The 22,856-nt window shown below is 45.7% G+C and overlaps 1 protein-coding gene across 2 annotated transcripts in view; it reads right to left on the reverse strand.

Annotated features, from left to right (window-relative positions):
- LOC140405517 (ribosomal protein S6 kinase alpha-5) overlaps positions 1-22,856 on the reverse strand; it is a 365,875-nt gene that overhangs the window by 221,385 nt on the left and 121,634 nt on the right. Inside the window, exon 3 of one of the 2 annotated variants that reach the window (XM_072494063.1) lies at positions 20,847-21,065. The exons of the other annotated variant lie outside the window; for it this stretch is intronic. Within the exon in view, the coding sequence (XP_072350164.1) occupies positions 20,847-21,065 (219 nt within the window). The remainder of the gene's footprint in view (positions 1-20,846; positions 21,066-22,856) is intronic. 2 annotated transcript variants of the gene reach the window in all.

Here is a 22,856-nt window from a genome sequence, read left to right on the forward strand (position 1 = left end):
AAGTGGAACTGCAATCGGGCACACCAATTCCAAAACAATTGACAGATGCCACCAAAATAGAGTCCATGAATTTTTCATCAACCCACCCAGATGCTTGTCACACCGTGAGCCAATTGAAACTCTACCTTTCTCACAAGAGTTTCAAATTTCCATCCCAAAACCTACCTGGGAATACTCTCCAAATGTCACTCCTGCTTGGATGACTTCAACAAGGATCCACCTCCAGGTTTCTATTTCGCCTTCCAAGATTCCCTTCCCCTGGACTGTTGAGTATATTAAAGTTTCACTTTCAGATCTTTGGCCATGCCAAGCAGAACACCACTGCTCCAAAGGGTACCTTTGCCCTTATGGCCCCAAGCACAGGATAACCAAGCTTTGATTGTCCTGTCGGATCTTCAGAGTAAACTCACTTTTCTTCAATCTGCTCCCGGCAGCTCTCTTTAATTTGGAGCTTATCGCTCTGATCCTTTTTCTCAACTTCACTTAATAAGTTCTTAGCTGGGACCAGTTTCTACCTCACTCCATGGTTTAAGATTTTCTTCTTTGTTTGGGACATTCTCCCTGTCTACCTCCCAGTGTCCTGCTCCCTGGGACACCATCGATACAATGATGCTCCTTGCCAGGTCACTGATCTGTAGTTTCACGGTTTCACTTTTTTACTTCAGCATGTTCATGGGCCAGTTCCCAGTCTAAAAATGAAAAAATCCACCAGCTACACGTCCGATTCCTTTCCTGGTTGACACATACGTGAAATCAACAAACTGCACATGTGCAGCCATTTGCCAGCAGGTGCGTGCGCAGGAGACGCAAAAATAGAAAAACTTGAGCTGCGCAGCCAGTTCCCAGCTAGCGCATGTTCCCCCGAGGGAACTGGGGTTCCCGAACTACAAGGTAAGTATTTAAGTATCATAACATTAGGGATCTGAACAAATTCTTTCAGAAACTCCAATAAAAAGACGTCAGGGTTGCACAGTGGTTAGCACTGCTGCCTCACGGCACCGAGGACCCCGGTTCAATCCCAGCCCTGGGTCACTGTCCGTGTGGAGTTTGCACATTTCTCCCTGTGTTTGCGTGGGTCTCACCCCCAAAAACCAAAAGGTTTTCAGGTTAGGTGGATTGACCATGCTAAATTGCCCCTTGATTGGAAAAAAAAATGAATTGGGTAGTTTAAATTTAAAAAGAAAAAAAGAAACTCCAATAAAACTTTAGCTAGACTCTGAAATGTTTTATGGCAATGTTAAACTCTTATAAATCTTAACTATTTACAGTCATTTATATTTATTAAACATTAATCAGTATTGGAAACCAGGATTAAACTTATTTTAACTTTGAAAAATGTTACAGATTTGTCAAAATTTGCCAAATTTAAATTTAAATAAAGGTGTAACCTCTTTGAATCAAGGTGAGATGGTGCCATAATGGTCATGTCGCTGGACTAGTAATCCTGAAATCCAGGCTAATGCCCTGGGCATATGTTAATAAATCTGGAGCATAAAGCTAGTCTCAGAAATGGTGACCATGAAATTATCATCAATTGTCATAAAAACCCATCTGGTTCACTAATTATCAGGTCATGACTCCAAATCCACAACAATGTGGTTGAATGTGAACTGACCTCCGACATGGCCTAGCAAGCCATTCAGTTCAAAGGCAATTGGGGATGGACAACAAATGCTGGTCTTGCCAGTCATACCCACATCCCATGAAAGAATGAAGAAAATAAATCAAAAGTTTTGACTATGCAGCAATAACAGTTCAAAATCAAGGTAGTCAGTAAAGAAATGGGCTCCACGGGCTCTGGCGCTATTCATTTTTTAATCCTTCTTTTATCCCTAATTCGGGAGTTAATACGACATTGCATGTCCCTGGAAGATTTTTGTTGAGTGTTGGAGAAAAAATGTAATCCTAAGAAAGCTGCTGATGAAAGGGAGCAGTCGGATGCAACGGGGTGGAACTGTCTTCACAATGGTAATTTGATCCTCAAGCGAGTTTTCCACCTGGTGCTTTCAAAGATGCTGCAGATGGTGACTGTGAACTTCATTAGAGTGATAGATAACAAACTTGGCTGGTTGATGCAGAATATTGGTGAACATGAGATCGAGCTGCAGAATACTAATATAAGGCGAGATGAAACGGAGGAAAGAATCCTGAACAGCAAAGACGTTGTTTTCTCAGCTGAAGCTCACATTGAATCCTTGGAAAACCAGCTACGTGGTATGTCAGAAATCCTGGAGGATCTGGAGAACCGAGGCCAGAGGAAGAACATCCGGATTATTAGTCTGCCAGAAGAAGTGAGGGGTAGGATCTCTATTACGATTTTTGAGAGCTGGCTACCGTGTTTCCTTAAGCTGATTGTGAAGGCTGGAAAGAGGACATTGTATCCTGTCTTTGAGGCTTAGGGGCAATCAACGTCTCATGCCCGTAATTATTTGCTTTCTCCAGAAGTTTCTGGAGGTGGCTAGGCATGGAGGGATCTGACTCCATGAGGAGGCGACAATCTCATTTTTCCAAGATTTCCTGGTGGTGACACAGCAGAAGCGTAGAGGTTTTGATTAAGTTAGAAAACAGCTCAAGACAGGTGGAGTAAATTATGCCCTGCTTTATCCTGCGACCGCGAGGGTGATATCTGACAACTAGGTTAAGAGATTGATAATCCGGCAAGTACTTTGGCCTTTGTGAAGTTCATAGAAGGTGATTATTTGGAGTGACAGTCTGCAGTTTGTTGAAATATCTGGACCATCTCCCTGTTACAATACCTCTTGTTTGATCTTATATGTTATATATCGTGTTTACTGGGAAGTGTCAATAACTGAACACTATACTGAATGCTTTATCCTTAAGAATCTCATGGTCCTCCATTTATTATATGGAAGACACCCTTCAGCATGTGCTTTCTAGCTAAGGAGTGGGCTGTGTGTGGTAGTCACCACTAGTGGTATATTTTATGTATTACGGCACTGCCCGTATATTGGAGGTACAATGGTAAATCCCTGCCTGCTGGCTCCACCCCAGCAGGTGGCATATAAAAGTGTGTGCTCTCCTGCACTGCAGCTATTCTGGTTCCAGTTACAGGAGGCACATGTTGTTCAATAAAGCCTCGATTGTTCCACCATTCTCGTCTTGTGGTAATTGAATGTGCATCAATTTATTGAACAAAATTTTTTAAACGATGGATTTCCGCATCAAGCCTGATCGCCTGCAGCTGAGCCCTCAAGCAGCCAACACTACGTCCACCTTTGACCACTGGCTAGCCTGCTTCGAAGCTAGCAGAAGCTCCAAGTCCTCTATTCACGGGTGAGCCCTGACATTTTTCCCCTCATCCGGGATGCATCCATCTACTCCGAAGCGATGGCGCTCCTGAAGTCTGTGTACGTCTGCCAGCGGCTACTGGAAGAGGGTACGCTCGATCTTGCGGGGACTAGGCAGCTTGGTAATTCGTTAGACGTGGCCTTCCGTAATGTTCAGTCCTATGCCCCCGACCGCGCGGCACCCTCGTGGGTCCCACCAGCTGCCGACTCCAACTCACCGCAAGCCTACACTGCGCGGCAGCCAGCCAACTCTGGGGGGCCCCAAGTGTTATTTTTGAGGACAAAACAAACACCCCAGGCAGCGCTGCCCGGCGCGGAGCGGAACCTGCAACGGGTGTGGGAAGAAAGGATATTTTGTTTCTGTTTGCCAGGCCCGGTCGGTCGGCGCTGTTTCCAGGCCCTGACATTTCTACACTCCCCACGTGCAACCCAGGGGTGCTGCCATTTTCCCCTTCGCAAGCCACGTGCGGCCCGTGGGCGCTGCCATCTTCCTCACCGCAAGCCACGTGCGGCCCGTGGGTGCCGCCATCTTTGATACCGCCCGCCATGTGCGCCCCGTGGGCGCCGCCATCTTTGCCGCCATTTTGGACGGCGCCTCAGGACCTCTGCTCGTCTGGCCGTTCATCGCCTTCCGCTACCTCCGCCACCGCTGACCTGCCCGGGACCTCACATCATCTTCCGCAGCTTGCCTCTATCACCCTGGATCAGTCCCGGCCCCGCAACCGCGATGACGACGGTGAAGATCAATGGGCATGAGACGACCTGCCCCTTTGACTCCGGGAGCACAGAGAGCTTCATCCACTCCACTACGGTAAGGCGTTGCTCCCGCCCGGTACACCCTGTCATCCAGAAAATCTCCCTGGCCTCCAGATCCCATTCCGTTGAAATCCGGGGTTACTGTATCGCGACCCTCACCGTCCAAGGCGTAGAGTTCAGCAACTTCCGGCTCTACATCCTCCCCCACCTCTGCGTTGCCCTGTTACTCGGCCTGGATTTTCAGTGCCATCTCCACAGCCTGACTTTAAAATTTGGAGGATTCCTACCCCCCCTCACCGTCTGGGGCCTCACGACCCTTAAAGTCGATCCACCTTCCCTGTTTGCGAACCTCACCCCGGATTGCAAACCTGTCGCCACTAGGAGCAGACGGTACAGTGCCCAGGACAGGACCTTCATTAGGTCGGAGGTCCAATGGCTTCTGCTGGACGGTGTCATTGAGGCCAGCAACAGTCCCTGGAGAGCTCAAGTAATGGTACTGAAGACTGGGGAGAAGCACATGATGATCATTGACTACAGTCAGACCATCAATCTGTACACGCAGCTCGCGCGTACCCCCTCCCACACATATCTGACATGGTCAATCAGATTGCGCAGTATCGAGTCTTTTCCACAGTGGACCTGAAGTCCGCCTACCACGAGCTCCCCATCCGCCCAGAGGACCGCCAATACACTGCGTTCGAAGCAGATGGCTGCCTCTGTCACTTCCTTAGGGTTCCTTTCGGCGTCACTAATGGGGTCTCGGTCTTCCAGCGAGAGATGGACCGAATGGTTGACCAGTATGGGCTGCGGGCCACCTTCCCGTACCGAGATAACGTTACCATCTGCGGCCATGATCAGACCACGACGTCAACCTCCAAAAATTCCTCTATACCGCCAAACTCCTTAATCTCACATACAATAAGGAAAAATGCATGTTCCGCACCAACCGCTTAGCCATCCTTGGCTATGTAGTGGTAAATGGAGTCCTAGGGCCCGACCCCGACCGCATGCGCCCCCTCCTCGAACTCTCTCTCCCCCACTGCCCCAAGGCCCTGAAACGATGCCTGGAGTTTGTCTCCTATTACGCAAAGTGGGTCCCTAATTATGCGAACAAGGCCCACCCACTCATTCAGTCCACAGTTTTTCCCCTGCCGGCTGAGGCCCGCCAGGCCTTCAACCGCATCAAGGCGGACATCGCCAAGGCCACGATGCACGCGGTCGACGAGTCCCTCCACTTTCAAGTGGAGAGCGATGCATCGGATGTAGCTCTGACCGCCACCCTCAAACAGGTGGGCAGGCCCATGGCCTTCTTTTCCCGCACCCTCCATGCCTCCGAAATTCGGCACTCCTCTGTCGAAAAGGAGGCCCAAGCCATTGTGGAAGCTGTGCGACATTGGAGGCATTACCTGGCCGGCAGGAGATTCACTCTCCTCACTGACCAACGGTCGGTTTCCTTAATGTTTAATAATACACAATGGGGCAAGATCAAAAATGACAAGATCTTGAGGTGGAGGATCGAGCTCTCCACCTATAATTATGAGATCTTGTATCGCCCGGGGAAGCTCAACGAGCCCCCAATGCCCTATCCCGCGGTACATATGCCAGCGCACAAGTGGACCGACTCCAATATGACCTCTGCCAGTCAGGGGTCACCCGGTTCTTCCATTTCGTCAAGGCCCGCAACCTGCCCTACTCCATTGAGGAGGTCAGGACCATCACTAGAGACTGCCAGGTCTGCGCAGAGTGCAAACCGCATTTCTACCGGCCAGATCGAGCGCACCTGGTGAAGGCCTCCCGCCCCTTTGAACGCCTCAGCGTGGACTTCAAAGGGCTCCTCCCCTCCACCGACCGCAACACGTATTTCCTGAATGTGATTGATGAGTACTCCCGGTTCCCCTTCGCCATCCCATGCCCCGATATGACTTCTGCCACAGTAATCAAAGCCCTGCACAGCATCTTCACTCTGTTCGGTTTCCCCACCTATATCCACAGTGATCGGGGATCCTCTTTCATGAGCGGTGAGCTGTGTCAGTTCCTGCTCAGCAAGGGCATCGCCTTGAGCAGGTCGACCAGCTACAACCCCCAGGGAAATGGGCAGGTGGAGAGGGAGAACGGAACGGTCTGGAAGGCCGTCTTGCTGGACCTGCGGTCTAAAAATCTCCCGGTCTCCCGCTGGCAGGAGGTCCTCCCCGACGTGCTCCACTCCATCCGTTCGCTCCTCTGCACCGCGACTAACGAGACTCCTCACAAACGTGTGTTTGCCTTCCCCAGGAAGTCCACCTCCGGGGTCTCGCTCCCAACATGGCTGACAGTTCCTGGACCCGTCCTCCTCCGGAAGCATGTGCGACCCATAAGTTGGACCCCTTGGTCGAAAAAGTCCACCTCTTACACGCAAACTCGCAGTACGCCTACGAGGCACACCCCGACGGGCGCCAGGACACAGTCTCCCCTCCGGGACCTGGCGCCCGCTGGATCCCCACCCACGGCCCCCGACCTGACACCACACCACCTCCCCCCCGGTTGTCTCATTCACCCCTGCGCCACTCACCCTCCAGCGAACCTCACCACAGTCCCCACCCCAGTAGGACCCGTCCTCCCAGTGGTTCCACTCAGGGGTGACGAAGACGAGAACAACACGCTCCCGGAGTCGCAGGTGACCAAGTCGGCGCCCACATCACCACCAGGACTGAGGTGATCACAGAGGGTCAAGGCCCCCGACAGACTTAACTTGTAATGTTTCCACCATCCCCGCCGGACTCTTTTTTTAACAGGGGTTGAATGTGGTAGTCACCACTAGTGGTATATTATATGTATTACAGCACGCCCATATATTAGAGGTACAATGGTAAATCCCTGCCTGCTGGCTCCACCCCAGTGTGTGCTCTCCTGCGTTGCAGACTTTCTGGTTCCAGCTACAGGAGGCACAACATCTTGTTTAATAAAGCCTCACTTGTTCCACCATTCTGGTCTTGTGGTAATTGATGGTGCATCACTGTGTGACTGGTATGATTGCTGGGCCATGTCAGAGTTATCCTTTTTTTATTCTTCGTATCCGTATCATTATGATGGTAAAACTGGTTGGTTGGTATCCTTACTTTAATGAAAGATGAGTGGTACCGTTGGTGGGAGATGGGTAAAAGGTTTAGGTCTTCATGGGTGAGTCCAAAATGTGGGAGGGAAATTAGGCTCCCATTCTCTTTTTGGCTTACTTCTTCTCCTCTTTTCTGAGGGGCATGTCTCTTGATAGTAATGATGGTATGGCCTTAGGGTTAGCCTTATGGGCCCTCACTTGTGTTGAGGAAGTCCCCTTAGAACTACTGTCATCATTAATTTTTTATATTTTGTTCATGTTGGAGTGGTGAAATTGTTGTCTGGATCCTGCAATGGTACAGGTCTCTTATTTGCGCAAAGGATATTTTATGGAGTCTATAGTGCCTATGGTATGGCTAAAGAGAGGAAATGAAATGAAAATCGCTTATTGTCACAAGTAAGCTTCAATGAAGTTACTGTGAAAAGCCCCTAGTCGCCACATTCCGGTGCCTGTTCGGGGAGGCTGGTACGGAATTGAACCGTGCTGCTGGCCTGCCTTGGTCTGCTTTAAAAGCCAGCGCTTTAGCCCAGTGAGCTAAAACTGCCCCTTCAGGTGTGTTTTGGTGCATGTCCGAATGAGGCAAAAAAATCCTAACCTATATTTCTTCAGGTTGATTGAGCAATGGCGGTAGCTAATTTAAAACTATACTCCGGGAATGTACGAGGAGTACGTCATCCTATGAAAAGGAAAAGATCCCCGGCTGAATTCCCCGTTCCTGAGACTAAGTGTTGACGCCGGGGCAGGATTCGTGGACTTCCATGACAGCAAAACCGGTGCCGCACCAGGACCGATTCAACGACTGTTAAAGGGCTAGCACCGGCGCCACGTGGAAACCAATCGATTTCAATGAGAAATGGTGCCGGATTCGCGATTGACACTCAAGAGGCCGACAAGCTGCAGCCGCGTATACTCACTTCACTCCCACACACACCATCCCAGCCAACAAGATAGCACTGGTTGTGCTGGAGCGAGCCCATACTGCTGATAGGTTGGTTGGGGCCAGAGGCACCTAGGGGGGTGGCCTAAGGGGACACCCATATGACCCGTGGCCCTAAGTTCACTGTGGGCAGTCAGTGGAGTGCGTAGCTGCATAGTTGCTTTGCGTGCTGCGGCAGTTGTGTTTCATGCCCATCCACCCCGACCTCACAGCCCACTTCCTGGTCTGCCCCCCTATTCCCTCCGGTCCTGACTAGCGGCACACCTGTCAGCAAACTATGGCGATGTTGGACACTTTCCGTACCACCCTCTCTCTCCTTCAGCAGCCAGGGTGCCTGTTTCACGATTTGGAAAAGTACAAGTGAACCACGCCGTCGGGAATTTGGCCCATTGGAGGCGAAGAAAAGTGGCCATCACTAAGGAGAATATTCTGAAGGTGGAAAAATCACCCGGACCAGTTGGACTACATCCCAGGGTTCTGAAGGAGATGACTGAGGAGATTGTGGAGGCATTGGTGATGATCTTTCACGAATCATTGGAGTCACGGTGGGTCCCACAGGACTGGAAAATGACTAATGTAACAACCCGGTTTAAGAAGGGAGGAAGGAAGACGATGGGAAATTATAGGCCGGTTAGCCTGACTTTGGTTGTTAGTAAGATTTTGGAGTTCATTATTAAGGATGAGATTACGTAGTACTTAGAAGGGCATGGTAAAATAGGGCTGAGTCAGCATGGCTTCATCAAGGGAAGGTCATTCCTGGCAAATCTGTTGGAATTCTTTGAGGAGGTAACAAGGAAGTTAGACAAAGGAGAATCAGTGGACATGATCTATTTGGATTTCCAGAAGGCCTTTGACAAGGTGCTGTACAGGAGATTAGAGCCCATGGTGTTAGGGGCAAGGTACTGGCATGGATAGAGGATTGGCTGACTGACAGAAGACAGAGAGTGGGGATAAAGGGGTCTTTTTTTTAGGATGGCAGCCGGTGACTAGTAGTGTTCCGCAGAGGTCAGTGTTGGGAGCACAACTATTCACGATATCCATTAACGATCTAGCAGAAGGAACTGAGAGCATTGTTGCTAAGTTTGCAGATGATATAAAGATATGGCGAGGGACAGGTAGTTTTGAGGAAGCAGGGAGGCTGCAGAACCATATGGACAGGCTAGGCGAGTGGGAAAAGAAGTGGCAGATGGAATACAATGTGGAAATGTCTGAGGTTATGCACATTGGTAGGAAGAAAAGAGACATAGACTATTTTCCAAATGGGGAAATGTTTCAGAAACCTGAAGCACAAAGGGACTTAGGAGTTCTAGTTCAGGATTCTCCTCAGGTCAATATGCAAGTTCCGTTGGCAGTTAGGAAGGCAAATGCAATGTTAGCATCCATTTCGAGAGGGCTAGAATGCAAGAACAGTGATGTACTGCTAAGGCTGTATAAGACTCTGGTTAGATCCCATTTGGAATATTGTGAGCAGTTTTGGGCCTCGGAACTCGGAAAGGTTGTGCTGGCCTTGGAGGGAGTCCAGAGGAGGTTCACAAGAATGATCCCGGGAATGAAGGCTTGTCACATGAGGAGCAGGTGAGGTCTCTGGGTCTGTACTCGATGGAGTTTTGAAGGATGGGAGGGGTGGGGGGGGATACCATTGAAATGTACAGAATACTGTGAGGCCTAGATAGAATGGATGTGGAGAAGATGTTTCCACTAGTAGGAGAGACTAGAACCCGAGGGCACAGCCTCAGATTCAAGGGACGATCCTTTAAAACTGAGATGAGGGAGAATATTTTCAGCCAGACGATGGTGAATCGATGTTACTCATTGCTGCAGAAGGCTGTGGAGGCCAAGTCATTGAATGTCTTTAAGACAGAGATAGATAGGTTCTTGATTAATAAGGGGACCAGGGGTTACGGGGAGAAGGCAGGAGAATGGGGATGAGAAACATATCAGCCACGATCGAATGGCGGAGTAGACTCGATGGGACAAATGGCCCGAATCTGTACTTATATTTTATGCTGTTATAGTGTTATTTTAGGCAGGTTTGCTGCCGATGACACTGAGAAGCCAGTATTTCTTTGATTTTGAAGGCAGGCAAGAAACCTGAAGAGTGTGCTTCCTATTGGACAATCTTGCTTCTGAATGCTGATTTAAATTGTTGGCAGAGAGGGAATTCTCCCGCTGATCATCTGGGGAGATCACACGGGGTTCATAAAAGGCCTGAATTCTTGGAACAATGTTAGACGGTTACTGAATGTTATTTAGGTCTTTCAAAAATGGGCTTTGGATGGGTTGGCGGTTTCCCTGGACGCGATGAAAACGTTTGACCGGGTGGAATGAAATCATTTGTTTTATACGTTGCAGAAATTGGGGTTAAAAAGGGAATCTGTAAAGTGGATACGGATGTTGCATCATGGTTCCATGGACGCAATGCTTCCGAATGTTTATAGATCTGATAATTTTAGTCTCCAGCGAGGAACTAGGCAGAGGTGTCCTTTATCCGTTGTCGTTCTCATTAGCTAGAGAGCCCCTGGAAGAAGCAATTAGAACACAGAACATTACAGCGCAGTACAGGCCCTTCGGCCCTCGATGTTGCGCCAACCTGTGAAACCACTCTAAAGCCCATCTACACTATTCCCTTATCGTCCATATGTCTATCCAATGACCATTTGAATGTCCTTAGTGTTGGCGAGTCCACTACTGCTGCAGGCAGGGCATTCCATGCCCTTACTACTCTCTCTGAGTAAAGAACCTACCTCTGACATCTGTCCTATATCTATCTCCCCTCAATGTAAAGCTATATCCCCTTGTGCTAGACATCACCATCTGAGGAAAAAGGGTCTCACTGTCCACCCTATCCAATCCTCTGATCATCTTGTATGCCTCAATTAAGTCACCTCTTCACCTTCTTCTCTCTAACGAAAACAGCCTCAAGTCTCTCAGCCTTTCCTCATAAGATCTTCTCTCCATACCAGACAACATTCTGGTAAATCTCCTCTGCACCCTTTCCAATGCTTCCACATCCTTCCTATAATGCGGCGACCAGAATTGTACGCAATACTCCAAATGCGGCCGCACCAGAGTTTTGTACAGCTGCAGGATCCTTCGGGTTTTTATGGGGGGAGGGGGAAGAGAAGCAGCATAAGATCACGATTTACACTGATGATGTGCTGCTGTTTGTATCTAAGCCTGCCGCACCAGAGTTTTGTACAGCTGCAGGATCCTTCGGGTTTTTATTGGGAGGGGAAGAGAAGCAGCATAAGATCACGATTTACACTGACGATGTGCTGCTGTTTGTATCTAAGCCTGATGCCTTGGTTGCCACTATTATTTAGGTGTTAGATAGATTTAGTATTTTCTCCAGTTACAAAATGAACTTTACAAAGTCTGAGGCTATGCTAGTGGGTGGGCTGAGAGGGAGACAACTCCTCCCCCCCAAACCCCTCCGCCCCCCTGTTAACTTCCTATTTTGATGGTTCCCTTTGGGGTTTACATATCTGGGTGTTGTAATTACGCCCTTCTTTAAGCAACTTTATGGGGCTAATTTCCCCAGGCTGATTGTGTCTATTATTTAGGACTTGATCTGCTGGTACTCCTTGCCAATATCGTGACTGGGCAGGATCACGTTTGTTAAGATGAATGTGTTAAATTGGTTACAAAAAGAAACCTCATTTGAAGTTACAGCTCCTAGGTCCTGGGGGGTGATGGAGGTCCAGAATATTAGATTGTACCAATTAGCCTCTCATCTTAGTTTTCTCAGAGAAGATCCCTTCTCCATTTGGCTCGATTCTGAAGCAGACCCGTCGGTACATCCTTTACAGGTCTTGCTGTTTTACAGGGATTTCAGGACCAGGTCTGCCAAGTGCGAGGATCCTATAATTATAATTATTCTTAGAGTGTGGAGAATGGTCAGGCAATTAGAAGCGAGATCTAAACTGACTTATACACCTTCTCCCATCAGGGAGACCCGGATTTTCCAACAGGTCTTATGGGCCATGGATTCGATATTTGGAGACAGAGGCATTTGTAGACTGGGAGATATGTTCTTACTTGTGCTTTCTTTGAGCAGCTATGCCAACAATATGACATCCCGAGGCACTCTTTTAAAAAAAAATCTACAACTTAGTGACTTTATCCTTAATAAGACAACAATGGGTCTTGACATTCCAATTTCCCCGGTGGAAATAATTCTGACTTTTGCGGACTCTAAACAGTTAATTAGCAATTTTTATGACACTTTGTGTTCTAGATCTTGTGTGAGTATATTGGGAACCCTGTAGTCTTGGGAAAGAGACTTGGTAGTCAATAAGAACCATAAGAACATAAGAACTAGGAGCAGGAGTAGGCCATCTGGCCCCTCGAGCCTGCTCCACCATTCAATGAGATCATGGCTGATCTTTTATGGACTCAGCTCCACTTTCCGGCCCGAACACCATAACCCTTAATCCCTTTATTCTTCAAAAAACTATCTATCTTTATCTTAAAAACATTTAATGAAGGAGCCTCTACTGCTTCACTGGGCAAGGAATTCCATAGATTCACAACCCTTTGGGTGAAGAAGTTCCTCCTTCACGAAGGAATATTCACGAAGAGACATGGGTTAGTATACAGGAATACGGCAATAACATTTTGGCATGTAATAGAATGAAAGAGAGTCAGTTCAAAACACTGCATTATTTGTGCATTACACTGAGTTTGAGACATAGGTTTGATCCTGCTGTATCCTTGAAGTGCATAAAGTGCCAGGTAATCGAGGGTGACTACATTTACTGCTTTCATTCAAATGGTCCTGTGTCAAAATTCAATCCTATTGGTTTGGTGTAGTTAAAGAGTTTGAGAGGGTATTTGGCACAGCTCTCGAATTTGATCATTTGTTCTAATTCTGGGTCTCTCAGATAGGAAAATTATTGACATGAACAAAAAAGCTGTGTAATATCCTACATTTGCAGCTTTGAAAAATATCCTCTATTCCTGGATTAGCAAAAAGTATCCTCCAATTCAAAATTGGCATAATATAATTATGGACTGTATCCCTATTGAATTCCTGACTTCTGTGCTCGGGTCAAAATCAGATCTATTCCGAAAAGTATGGGATCCCTATCTGAAATTTATAGGCTCCACGCTATCTGACCTGCACCTAAAAAGCTTTCCATGAGTCAGGCAGTACCATCTTGAATACGCTACAGATAAAGATGTGCATCTTGTTACGTCATTTTACCATGTTTATATAGCTTTATCCTCTTCCCACCCCCTCCCCCATGCTCTAGTTGATCTGCTGTATAGTTAAAGGCACTGCATTTTTAAGAACCATTGTTTTGAGGTTCTCCTGTCATTTTCTGTTATTTTGTGTGTGGAAGTAATTGTACTATGCTGCACCAGTTCGTTACAATATCTGTACAAGTGATAAAACTGTAATAAAAATAAATATTAAAAAAGCTGGCGAGCATGGTGATAGTCACAATCTTCTCGTCAAACAACTTTTTCCGAAATAAGAATGTGAAGGTAGTAGAAACAAAGTTAAACACCACCATGTTTGACCCTGCGATCTCGATGAGCCTTATGCTCAGCTGCTTCTTAGTGCTATGTCACAGTATGTTCTGTATTGGAAAAGTGGGCCGAGGTGAAAAAAATGCTGAGCTGACAAGTCATGGACTTGTGGTTTGTCCTTGCGCAAGACTGCGAGCTCCTGAATCAGGGCTGCTACTCACTGCGACTATGAAGGAAAACATGAGCTCCTGTGTAACCTCTCATGTATATGTGGTTCCATGTCTCCTGTTGGCAGGCTAGAGCTTGAGGTAAGACTGCCACCCAGCGAGGGCAGTGCAGCAGGCTCTTGGACTACACCCCTGCCTTTATTTTGATCTGCAAATCCCAATAATGTTATTGTTGGAAGTTTTCATGTCAGGTCTCAGCAGGAAACTTGAAGCCACGATTCTTAACATGTCATCCAAAGCCTCAAGAGCAGAGATCGGAGCATTCATGAAGGTGGAAGTCTTGACTGTTCCCTCACCGTCCTTTTCCAGTTGACCTGCTGTGTATCCCCAATGCAACTATCACTCGCTGCATTCGTCTTGCAGCTACAACATGTCCTGTGCAATATTTGTGCATTGCAGCAGAATTGGAGACCACAGCATCGGGAGGCTCCATGTACCACTGATAGATTTCTGATTCCTCAGGCAAATCAGAAGCTCCGCTTCAGGACTGTAACTGTTAAATCACACTCCACTGATTCACTGGTCTGTGGCTGCCTTCTAGACAATTTCTCTGGAGGTGACAATATCTACTAGCTCCTTGGAGTCTCCTTGTTTATCAAAACTAGATTCTGATGCTGTAAAACTCACCTGGCCATGAGACAGTCACATAAGCCCAGTGAAATGTTTCTATGTTGGTACAGTTGTGGAGAACTAGGTATCTTTGCTTGGTGGTGGCCCAAGGTTAGGGTGGTTCATTGCCAAGAAAGATGAGTGGTGTGTGTATCCAACTTTCCATTTCCCCTTCATCTGGAGTTTCAACTTAGGCAGGGAAAGTTACACAACTAAGCCAGAGTCCGAATTCTCAAGCCTCTCTGGAAGCTGCTCTCTCTCCCTCACCCACAATCACACCCTTGCCTTTTCCTCGCCTTACCCTTCATCAACAGCAACTGAATTCCAATACTTTAAATTACCTATGAAAAGATAAGAGGGTTATACCGGCTACTTTTTCCACTGTTACAATTCCCCATGGGAGAAGGGAAGGCTAAGCCCCTGTCCAGGAGCACTGAATGATCACAAAAGAACAGGTACTCATTTGATTTTAAACTCTTCCTTCTCCTGTCACCATCCTGTCCTCTGCAACAGTGGTATGACAGCCTGAGAGGTACAATACCCTCTCATGGCAAAATCAAAGAATGGAGATAACTGAGTGCATTCTCTGGGTGACAGCCCCACAGAAAATTCCAGCCACATCTTTGGAAAACAACGTTAAATTGAGAAGACCTGGACCAGTCAACTAATGAGCCTAATCCCATAAACTTCTGCCAGACAAGAGGTTGGTAATCTTGGTCTCAGGGTGGATCAAGATCTTAGATGCTAGTTATTTCTTAACTATGGCTTTCTGCAGCTAGTAGCTGAACAATATTCACAACCTTTTCAGCATCATAAAATCATTTGAAAGTAGCTTACCAGCTGATTCTGGTACTAGAAGCTGAGTTCAACTATCTCATTCCATTCTTGAATGAAGATTTGGTGAGTTCTGAGAGCAAAGAGGAATGGAGTGATGAATCCCAAAAACAAAAGAGAGGGTCTCCTTGACACTTCTTTATCCACAATTAGGGTCATTTTATAATCTACATACATGTGCTTTTCACATTCTCAGCCCAGGCTTCAGTTTCCATGTGAATGAATTAATGGCCACTAATTGCCTTTTAAGGTTCAAGCTCAATCACAATCCTTTTATGATACTTGAAACAGAATTGGTACAAGTGCATCTTGCATCTGCACTGTTCCCACTTGGGTCATTACTGGCAGAAATATCAGAATTTGGATATGTACTTCCCACAGCTCTAGATTTCATTCTATTTCAAAGACGTGATTTTAGCAAACCTGAAATAAAACATGAAACTCTTCCAAAAACACCAGCGACCAAATGCACCAGAGGAAAAATAATGTATAATCTCCGCTCTCTAATACATTATGACCGTTAAATTGCACTACCTCCAGTTCTTACACTTGATACTGAAACAATAGAAACACATTTCATTACATTTTTTTGCACTGCTCCTGGATAGGATAATGGAGGTTGTCTACTTCTGAGAATGCTTTGAGAGTGGTGGGGTGGGAAACACAAGTTCTCTAAACAAAGTTTGTGAACTGGATATTACTTTAGTTCACTTAAAATATGTTGGTTCTCACTTGAGTCATGCTGTTTGCAGCTAAAACAATTATTGGAGGTTTGGCAGCTATGCTGTATTCAGAAAACCTAAGCCTTTAAAAAAAAATAGAAGCTTGTCTACTCTAGCCTGGCCGGAACCACAAAATAATTATTTTATTTCTTAGAAATCGCAGAACTTACAGCACAGAACTAGGCCATTTGACCATGGCTTGTATTTATACTCCACAACAGCCTTTTCCTGCATACTTCACCTAAACCCTATCTTCAAATCCTCCATCTTCTTTCTCCTTCAGTTACTTATCAAGCTTCCCCTTAAATGTATCTATGTTATTTGCCTCAACTGCTCCATATGGTAACAAGTTCCACATTCCAATCACTCTCTCAGTAAAGACATTTCTTTAAGGTTACTTCTGTTGTGAAAATGTTTAATTTCATGATTCATATATTTTAGGAATGCAATTTTTAGTTTTACGGAAATTAAGTTTGCAATAAAAAAAATAATTTACAGGATGTGGGTGTCACTGGCTAGGCCAGCATTAATTGCCCATCCCTGGTTTCCCTTGAGAAGGTGGTGGTGAACTGCCTTCTTGAACCACTATAGTCCCTGAGGTGTAGGTACACCCACAGCGCAGTTAGGAAGGAAATTCCAGGGTTTTGACCTAGCGACAGTGAAGGAACGGTGATATATTACCAAGTTAGGATGGTGAGTGACTTGGAGGTGGTGATGTGCCCATGTATCTGCTGAAAATGTCCTTCTAGATGGTAGTGGTCATGGGTTTGGAAGGTGCTGTCTAAGGAGTCTATGTGAGTTCTTGAAGATGGTACACACTGCTGCTTTTGTGCATCAGTGGTGGAGGTATTGAATGTTTCTGGAAGGGTACCAATCAAGCAGGCTGCTTTCACCTAGATGGTGTAGAGTTTCTTCACAGTGTTGTTGAAGCTGCACTCATCCAGGTAAGAGGAGAGTATTCCATCAGACTCCTGACTTGTGCCCTGTAGGTGGACAAACTGTTTTGGATTCAGGTGAGCTACTCGCCACAGGATTCCAAGCCTCCTACCTGCTCTAATAATCACATTATTTATATGGCTAGTCCAGTTCAATTTCTGGTCAATGGTAAGCCCCAGGATGTTGATAGTGGGGGATTCAGTGATGTCAGTGAAGGTAAAGGGCCCATGGTTAGGTAAGGTGATTTAAGGTAACAACAAATCTATGGGTTTCAGAAATTACAATTCAAAGGTCTCTCTATGTTTCATGACAAAGTCAGAGTTAGGAGTATGGAAACAGTAAACAATAGGTGGCCCCTTTCTGAGTTTTAGTAGAGGCAAGATGTATACGGTTGTCTTCACAAGGGGTTCAAATTATTCATTTGGGTCCAAGATCAAGGAAAGGTTGAAAGCAAAGAATAAACAAGGGAAGATCTTAAAGTATCCATATACTTTGCAGATCAAAGGGATGTTTTGGGAATTGAAGTTAATCAATTGAAATCTCTACTTACAACATCCCAGGTCCACCACCTAGTCTTAGGGATAGATTGCTAGGAGCCAATCTTTTGTTTTGGGTTTGTATGTGTGTTTTTCTCACAAAAACGGCAGTCAACTTGGAAGGCCATGAGAAAGCAGTTGTGTACCTGCTGGCAGTCAGAACTAGGAGCATAGAGGCTATTATGACCCAGAAGTGTTCTTGAGTTTGTGTCACTCAGTAGGAATTTCAACTGGGACCCATGCTCAGAAGGAAAACTCTAAATTCACGAGAAATTTAAATTGTCCGATCTGTTGGTAGTGGAATCCTCACAGAGAGAGCTCAGAATGGGAAACTGAAGACAGTCAAAGTGAATTCCTAAGAGTTCTGGCACACCTTGGTCTGGTCCACGGAGAAGTGAAAAACCCCTCAAGATTCTAGAAAGTATAGAAGAACTTTTCTCATGTAACAGTTGCACTCTCTAATACAATAGGTAAGTTTATCATGATAATACATACTGGGTAGAATTAAAAATATGAAATGGGCTGTTAAGAATAAGGATTACAAAACATAGTGAAATCAGCATTCCTTGCCTTGTTTAATTCTTGCACAGTAAATGTTTCTGTTTAAAACTTTGTGACGTAATTTCTTTCAGTTAATAACTGGGAGATCGAATTTCCCTTTAAAACTGATCTCCCTTGAGATCGTAACACTTCTTAGATTCCTAAACTAAAATTTATTAATGACTATTTTATATTTGTGATTCATAGCTTAGGATTTCCTATACAAGTGGAAATATTTTCTCTATGTCTACCCTATCAGTTTTGTCATTGTTCATGTCCTCGTATTGAGGGTCAAAGTTCAATGATACATATAAAATTTGGAAATTGATAAAATAGGTTGAACACAAGATTTCTTGTACAAGTGTGTTCACAGTTATAGCTGATAGCAGTGTTGGCTGAAAGCTTCAAAATGACAGTTTACGTTAGCCAACAATAAAACAAATCAACATTAACATCAAATTAAACCAAATACCAGATAAAAATGTCATTACGGAGGAGGAACAAGGTCTTATCACTTTGATAGCATATGGAAGAGTGCAGTCACTAAATTAACGCATGGTGCTGATTTCCCTTTTTCACAATGTTGCTCGCAGTATGTATTATCATGATAAACTTACTTATTGTATTAGAAAGTGCAACTGTTACATGAGAAAAGTAAATAAATTCAATAAGATATTGTAACATTGTGCCATTATTGGAAGTCACTTGACGAGAGCAACAATAAAACTGAAACTAGCTCACATTGTTCTGGAGTCCCAGAAGGCAGTAGGTTGAATTCTCCTAAGCTGCCCATGGTGGGTTTGGTGGCGAGCGAGTGTGGTGAATCTGGCAGGAGCTAAAAAGTCAGAAACCCACTGGCATAAAATCACATTGCAATTTTTCCAATGGGGTGGGGTGGGGGATGGTTGCTCTTCACACTAGCATGTGGTGCAAACGCCATTTCCACCTCATGAATGCCCTTAAAACAGCTGCCAGCCGACACCCCGTCAGGCCTTTAAATCGTGCCAGCGGGAATTTACGTTGGTGTCAAACCCAATTGCTAATGAGTGGTGTGCACAAGGCGGTCCTCAGTTCGCCAGAGACGTCAGGGTGACTGCAACAACCTTCTGCCATGGTACTATGCTGCTCCTGATGCGCTGTTCACCATGCTGCTTGGGCAGATCGGTTCCTACCTCCATCTCCATGCTGAGCTGGTCCTTCACGGACAGCACAGTGCTGCTGGACCCATGGACTCTCCTTTGTCACTGGCTTGGATCCGTACTGCACTTGGGGTTGGGCAGTACGGGGTTTCTTTGTCACTGGTGCCACACAGAAGTTTATTTAGACAGGACTGTGCTGCGGGACCACAACAAAGGAGTTTGACCGGGAGTGGGTGAAAGGTGGGGTGGGGAGGAATGAGGGAAGTGTGGCCGAACAAGTATAAGGGGAGCAATGTGGAAGAAATGCTGTGCAGGAGGGGGACACACGGAGGGGCAAGGGCTCATGATGGCATGCAGAGTGGCAAGGAGGTGAATAAAGAAACTGAACAATGGAAGGCAGAAGGAAGACCGAAGGGTGGGAAGCAGGAACCCAAGAAGGCTGCATGAAGAGCTCACAAACAAGGGGGTCAAAGGACTATCACACTGTTTACTGGAAAGGTATGGAAGAAGACTCCAGATGAGTTGGGTAGAAGCCCAAGTGGGGCACGGACACCTTGCAGGTGATGGGCTCAGGGGGAGGGTATTTGAATCAAAGAACTGGCTACTTCTTGAGACTGTTAGCCTTTTCTCTCTGGCTTGCTAATGTCCTGCACGGTCTAGTAAAGGCAGGTGGGCTGAAAAAGGTGACATGAGTGTTCTGGACTGATATTTGAATATGGCGCCGGGAACTTCAAACCCATCAGTTGAGGCGGGCAGACAAATCAGGAGAGTCACTGGTGAGGCCAGCATTAATTGCCTATCCCTGGTTTCCCTTGAGAAGACATGAGCTTCCAAGCTTAGAATCTGGAGTGGGATCCCGCTATTATGGTTTGTGGGACAAGCACCACCGGGGCAGCCCACCACTGCACTTAGTTTCAAAATGGGAGAACTCGCACAGTGAGTTTATACAACAAATAACTAGCCTTACATATCAGGAAATTCCCAGGTTGGGCCTGTAATATGTGTTTAATTAGAGGGCCACAGCTAAGGGCAGCACGGTAGCATTGTGGATAGGACAATTGCTTCACAGACCCAGGGTCCCAGGTTCAATTCCGGCTTGGGTCACTGTCTGTGCGGAGTCTGCACATCCTCCCCGTGTGTGTGTGGGTTTCTTCCAGGCGCTCCGGTTTCCTCCCACAGTCCAAAGATGTGCAGGTTCGGTGGATTGGCCATGATAAATTGCCCTTAGTGTCCAAAATTGCCCTTAGTGTTGGGTGGGGTTACTGGGTTCTGGGGATAGGGTGGAGGTGCTGACCTTGGGTAGGGTGCTCTTTCCAAGAGCCGGTGCAGACTCGATGGGCCGAATGGCCTCCTTCTGCACTGTAAATTCTATGAAAGACAACTGGCCTTAACCTAGTATTGGCAGGGTTGGAAAAAATCAGACAAAGTTACTGCTGCTGACATCCATCTAACCACCGCCTCTACAAATCTAGATGTTGAATGATATCAGAAAAATCATGTTTCAACAGTTCACAGAAATGCGTCAAAGGTTTCTCATAACTAATAACCACTTGGGCGAAATATCGCTGACATCATTAGAATTGCACCTGTTTTTTATTCATTCTTGAGATGTGGGCATCGCTTGCAAGCCCAGCATTTATTGCTCATCACTACTGTCCCAAAAAAACACCTTCAGGAGAAAAGGGGAAGAGAAAATTGGCAAGTTAAAAAAAAGTAAAATCTATTTTTGATGTTACCTAAAATAAGATGGAGTTTTGTATCTGTCTGAAAAGCATAATGTAATGTGACAAGGAAAGGTGACTGTCGAATGTGTTCCAATACTTGACGTTCTGTCCTGGTGTGCTCTGCAGTCTTTGCTTTTTGAACTATTGTTGCCTTCTTCAGCACCTTCATGGCAAAAAGCTCTCCGGTGTCATGGCCACTGATTTTCCTCACAAGAAACACTTTTCCATAAGCTGGAAACAGAATAAAAGACATTGACGTCAAGAACATGCACCCAATTAATACTTAGTTTAAAATACTGCACTGCAAATGCCACACAAAATGCAACATTACTAAAGGTAAAATATGGAAACTGTTTGGAGATGTGATGGTAGCACAGTGGTTAGCACTGTTGCTTCACGATCCAGGGTCCCAGGTTCGATTCCCGGCTTGGGTCACTGTTTGTGCGGCATCTGCATGTTCTCCCCGTGACTGCATGGGTTTCCTCCGGCTGCTCTGGTTTCCTCCCACAGTCCAAAGATGTGCACGTTAGGTGGATTGGCCATCCTAAATTGCCCTCAATGTCCAAAAAGGTTAAGTGGGGTTAATGCATTATGGGGATAGGGTGAAGGTGTGGGCTTGGTTAGGGTGCTCTTTCCAAGGGCTGGTGCAGACTCGATGGGCCGAGTGGCCTCCTTCTGCACTGTAAATTCTGTATAAAAAAACAATTACACGTCTACTCCCCTTTCCCTTGGTTTTTTACTCCACCCCCACCATTTTCTCTGCCACATGGCTACTTCAAACCTGTTACATTTCTAACTTTTTCCAGTTCTGTTGAAAGACCATTGACCTGAAATGTTAACTCCAATGTTTTATCCACAGATGCTGTCAGGTCTGTTGAGCTTCCAGCAGTTAATATATTGTTTCATATCTCCAGCATTTGCAGTATTTTGCTTTTGTATTGCTTTAGGAAACTGCCTCAAAATGCATTCCATGAATTCATCCTGCAAACTATTTTTGCTGATTTGATTTGTCCAGTCTATATGAAGATTAAAGTTCCCCACACTTATTGCATTATCACTGTTATCTTTTTTGCTTTATACTTTGCCCAGAACTATAGCTGCTGTTGATGGCCAATAAAAGTCCTCCCATCAGTGTCCTATGCCCATACTGATTGTATGACCCCATATTTCTTGAACCATGATTCGTCTGCACTAATGCCTATATATCATTTATTATTAGGAATTTCACCCTTCCTCTTCCATTTTGTCTGTCTTTTTGAAAAAATTGCCCTGGAATATTTAGTTCCCAAACTTGATCACCATGCAACCATGAAGGGCATCACATCAAATCCATTTATCTCTTTTTGTGCCATTAATTCATCTATCTTGTTATAAATGCTTTGTGCATTCAGATAAAGTGCCTTCAATTTTAACTTTTTACTATTTTCCCAGGTTTAATCTTATTTACTTATCCACCGTTAGGTTTAAACTCAATCACCTCTTATCGCAATCTGCTTATATTTATCCAAATCACTATACTGCTCTATGGACTTGGCTTAACTCTTTAGATTTCTAAGTTTTCTTCACCTGAATTGCAGCCCTCTTGCCTTTTTAGTTTAAAGCCCTATCTATGAATCTATTCAATTTTGCCCGGTCCTGGTCCAAACTCAGTTTAAGTGGAGCCTGCTGAATGGAACAGGTCCCTCTATCCCCAATAATGGTACCAGTGCTTCATGAATCAAAGCTCCCATCTCCTTAAACCACTCTTTGAGCAATACATTCAATTTCTGATCTGCTTATACATGACTATGGTAGTAATCCAGAGATAATTACCTTTGATCTGCTCATCAGTTTGGGCCCAAGCTCATTCAGCTCCCTCAGCAGAATCTCATTCATAATGCTAACTATATGGTGGTTCCTACGTAGATCGCAACAATCAAATACGTCCCCCAGTCCTTGCTCAAACTTTTTTTCCAGCCATGGTTCAGCTGACAGCTTTTGAGTCAGACGGTTGTGGGTTCAAGTTCCAACCCAGGACCTGAA

The sequence above is a fragment of the Scyliorhinus torazame genome, chromosome 2 (assembly GCF_047496885.1).
Source record: "Scyliorhinus torazame isolate Kashiwa2021f chromosome 2, sScyTor2.1, whole genome shotgun sequence".
Taxonomy (NCBI): domain Eukaryota; kingdom Metazoa; phylum Chordata; class Chondrichthyes; order Carcharhiniformes; family Scyliorhinidae; genus Scyliorhinus; species Scyliorhinus torazame.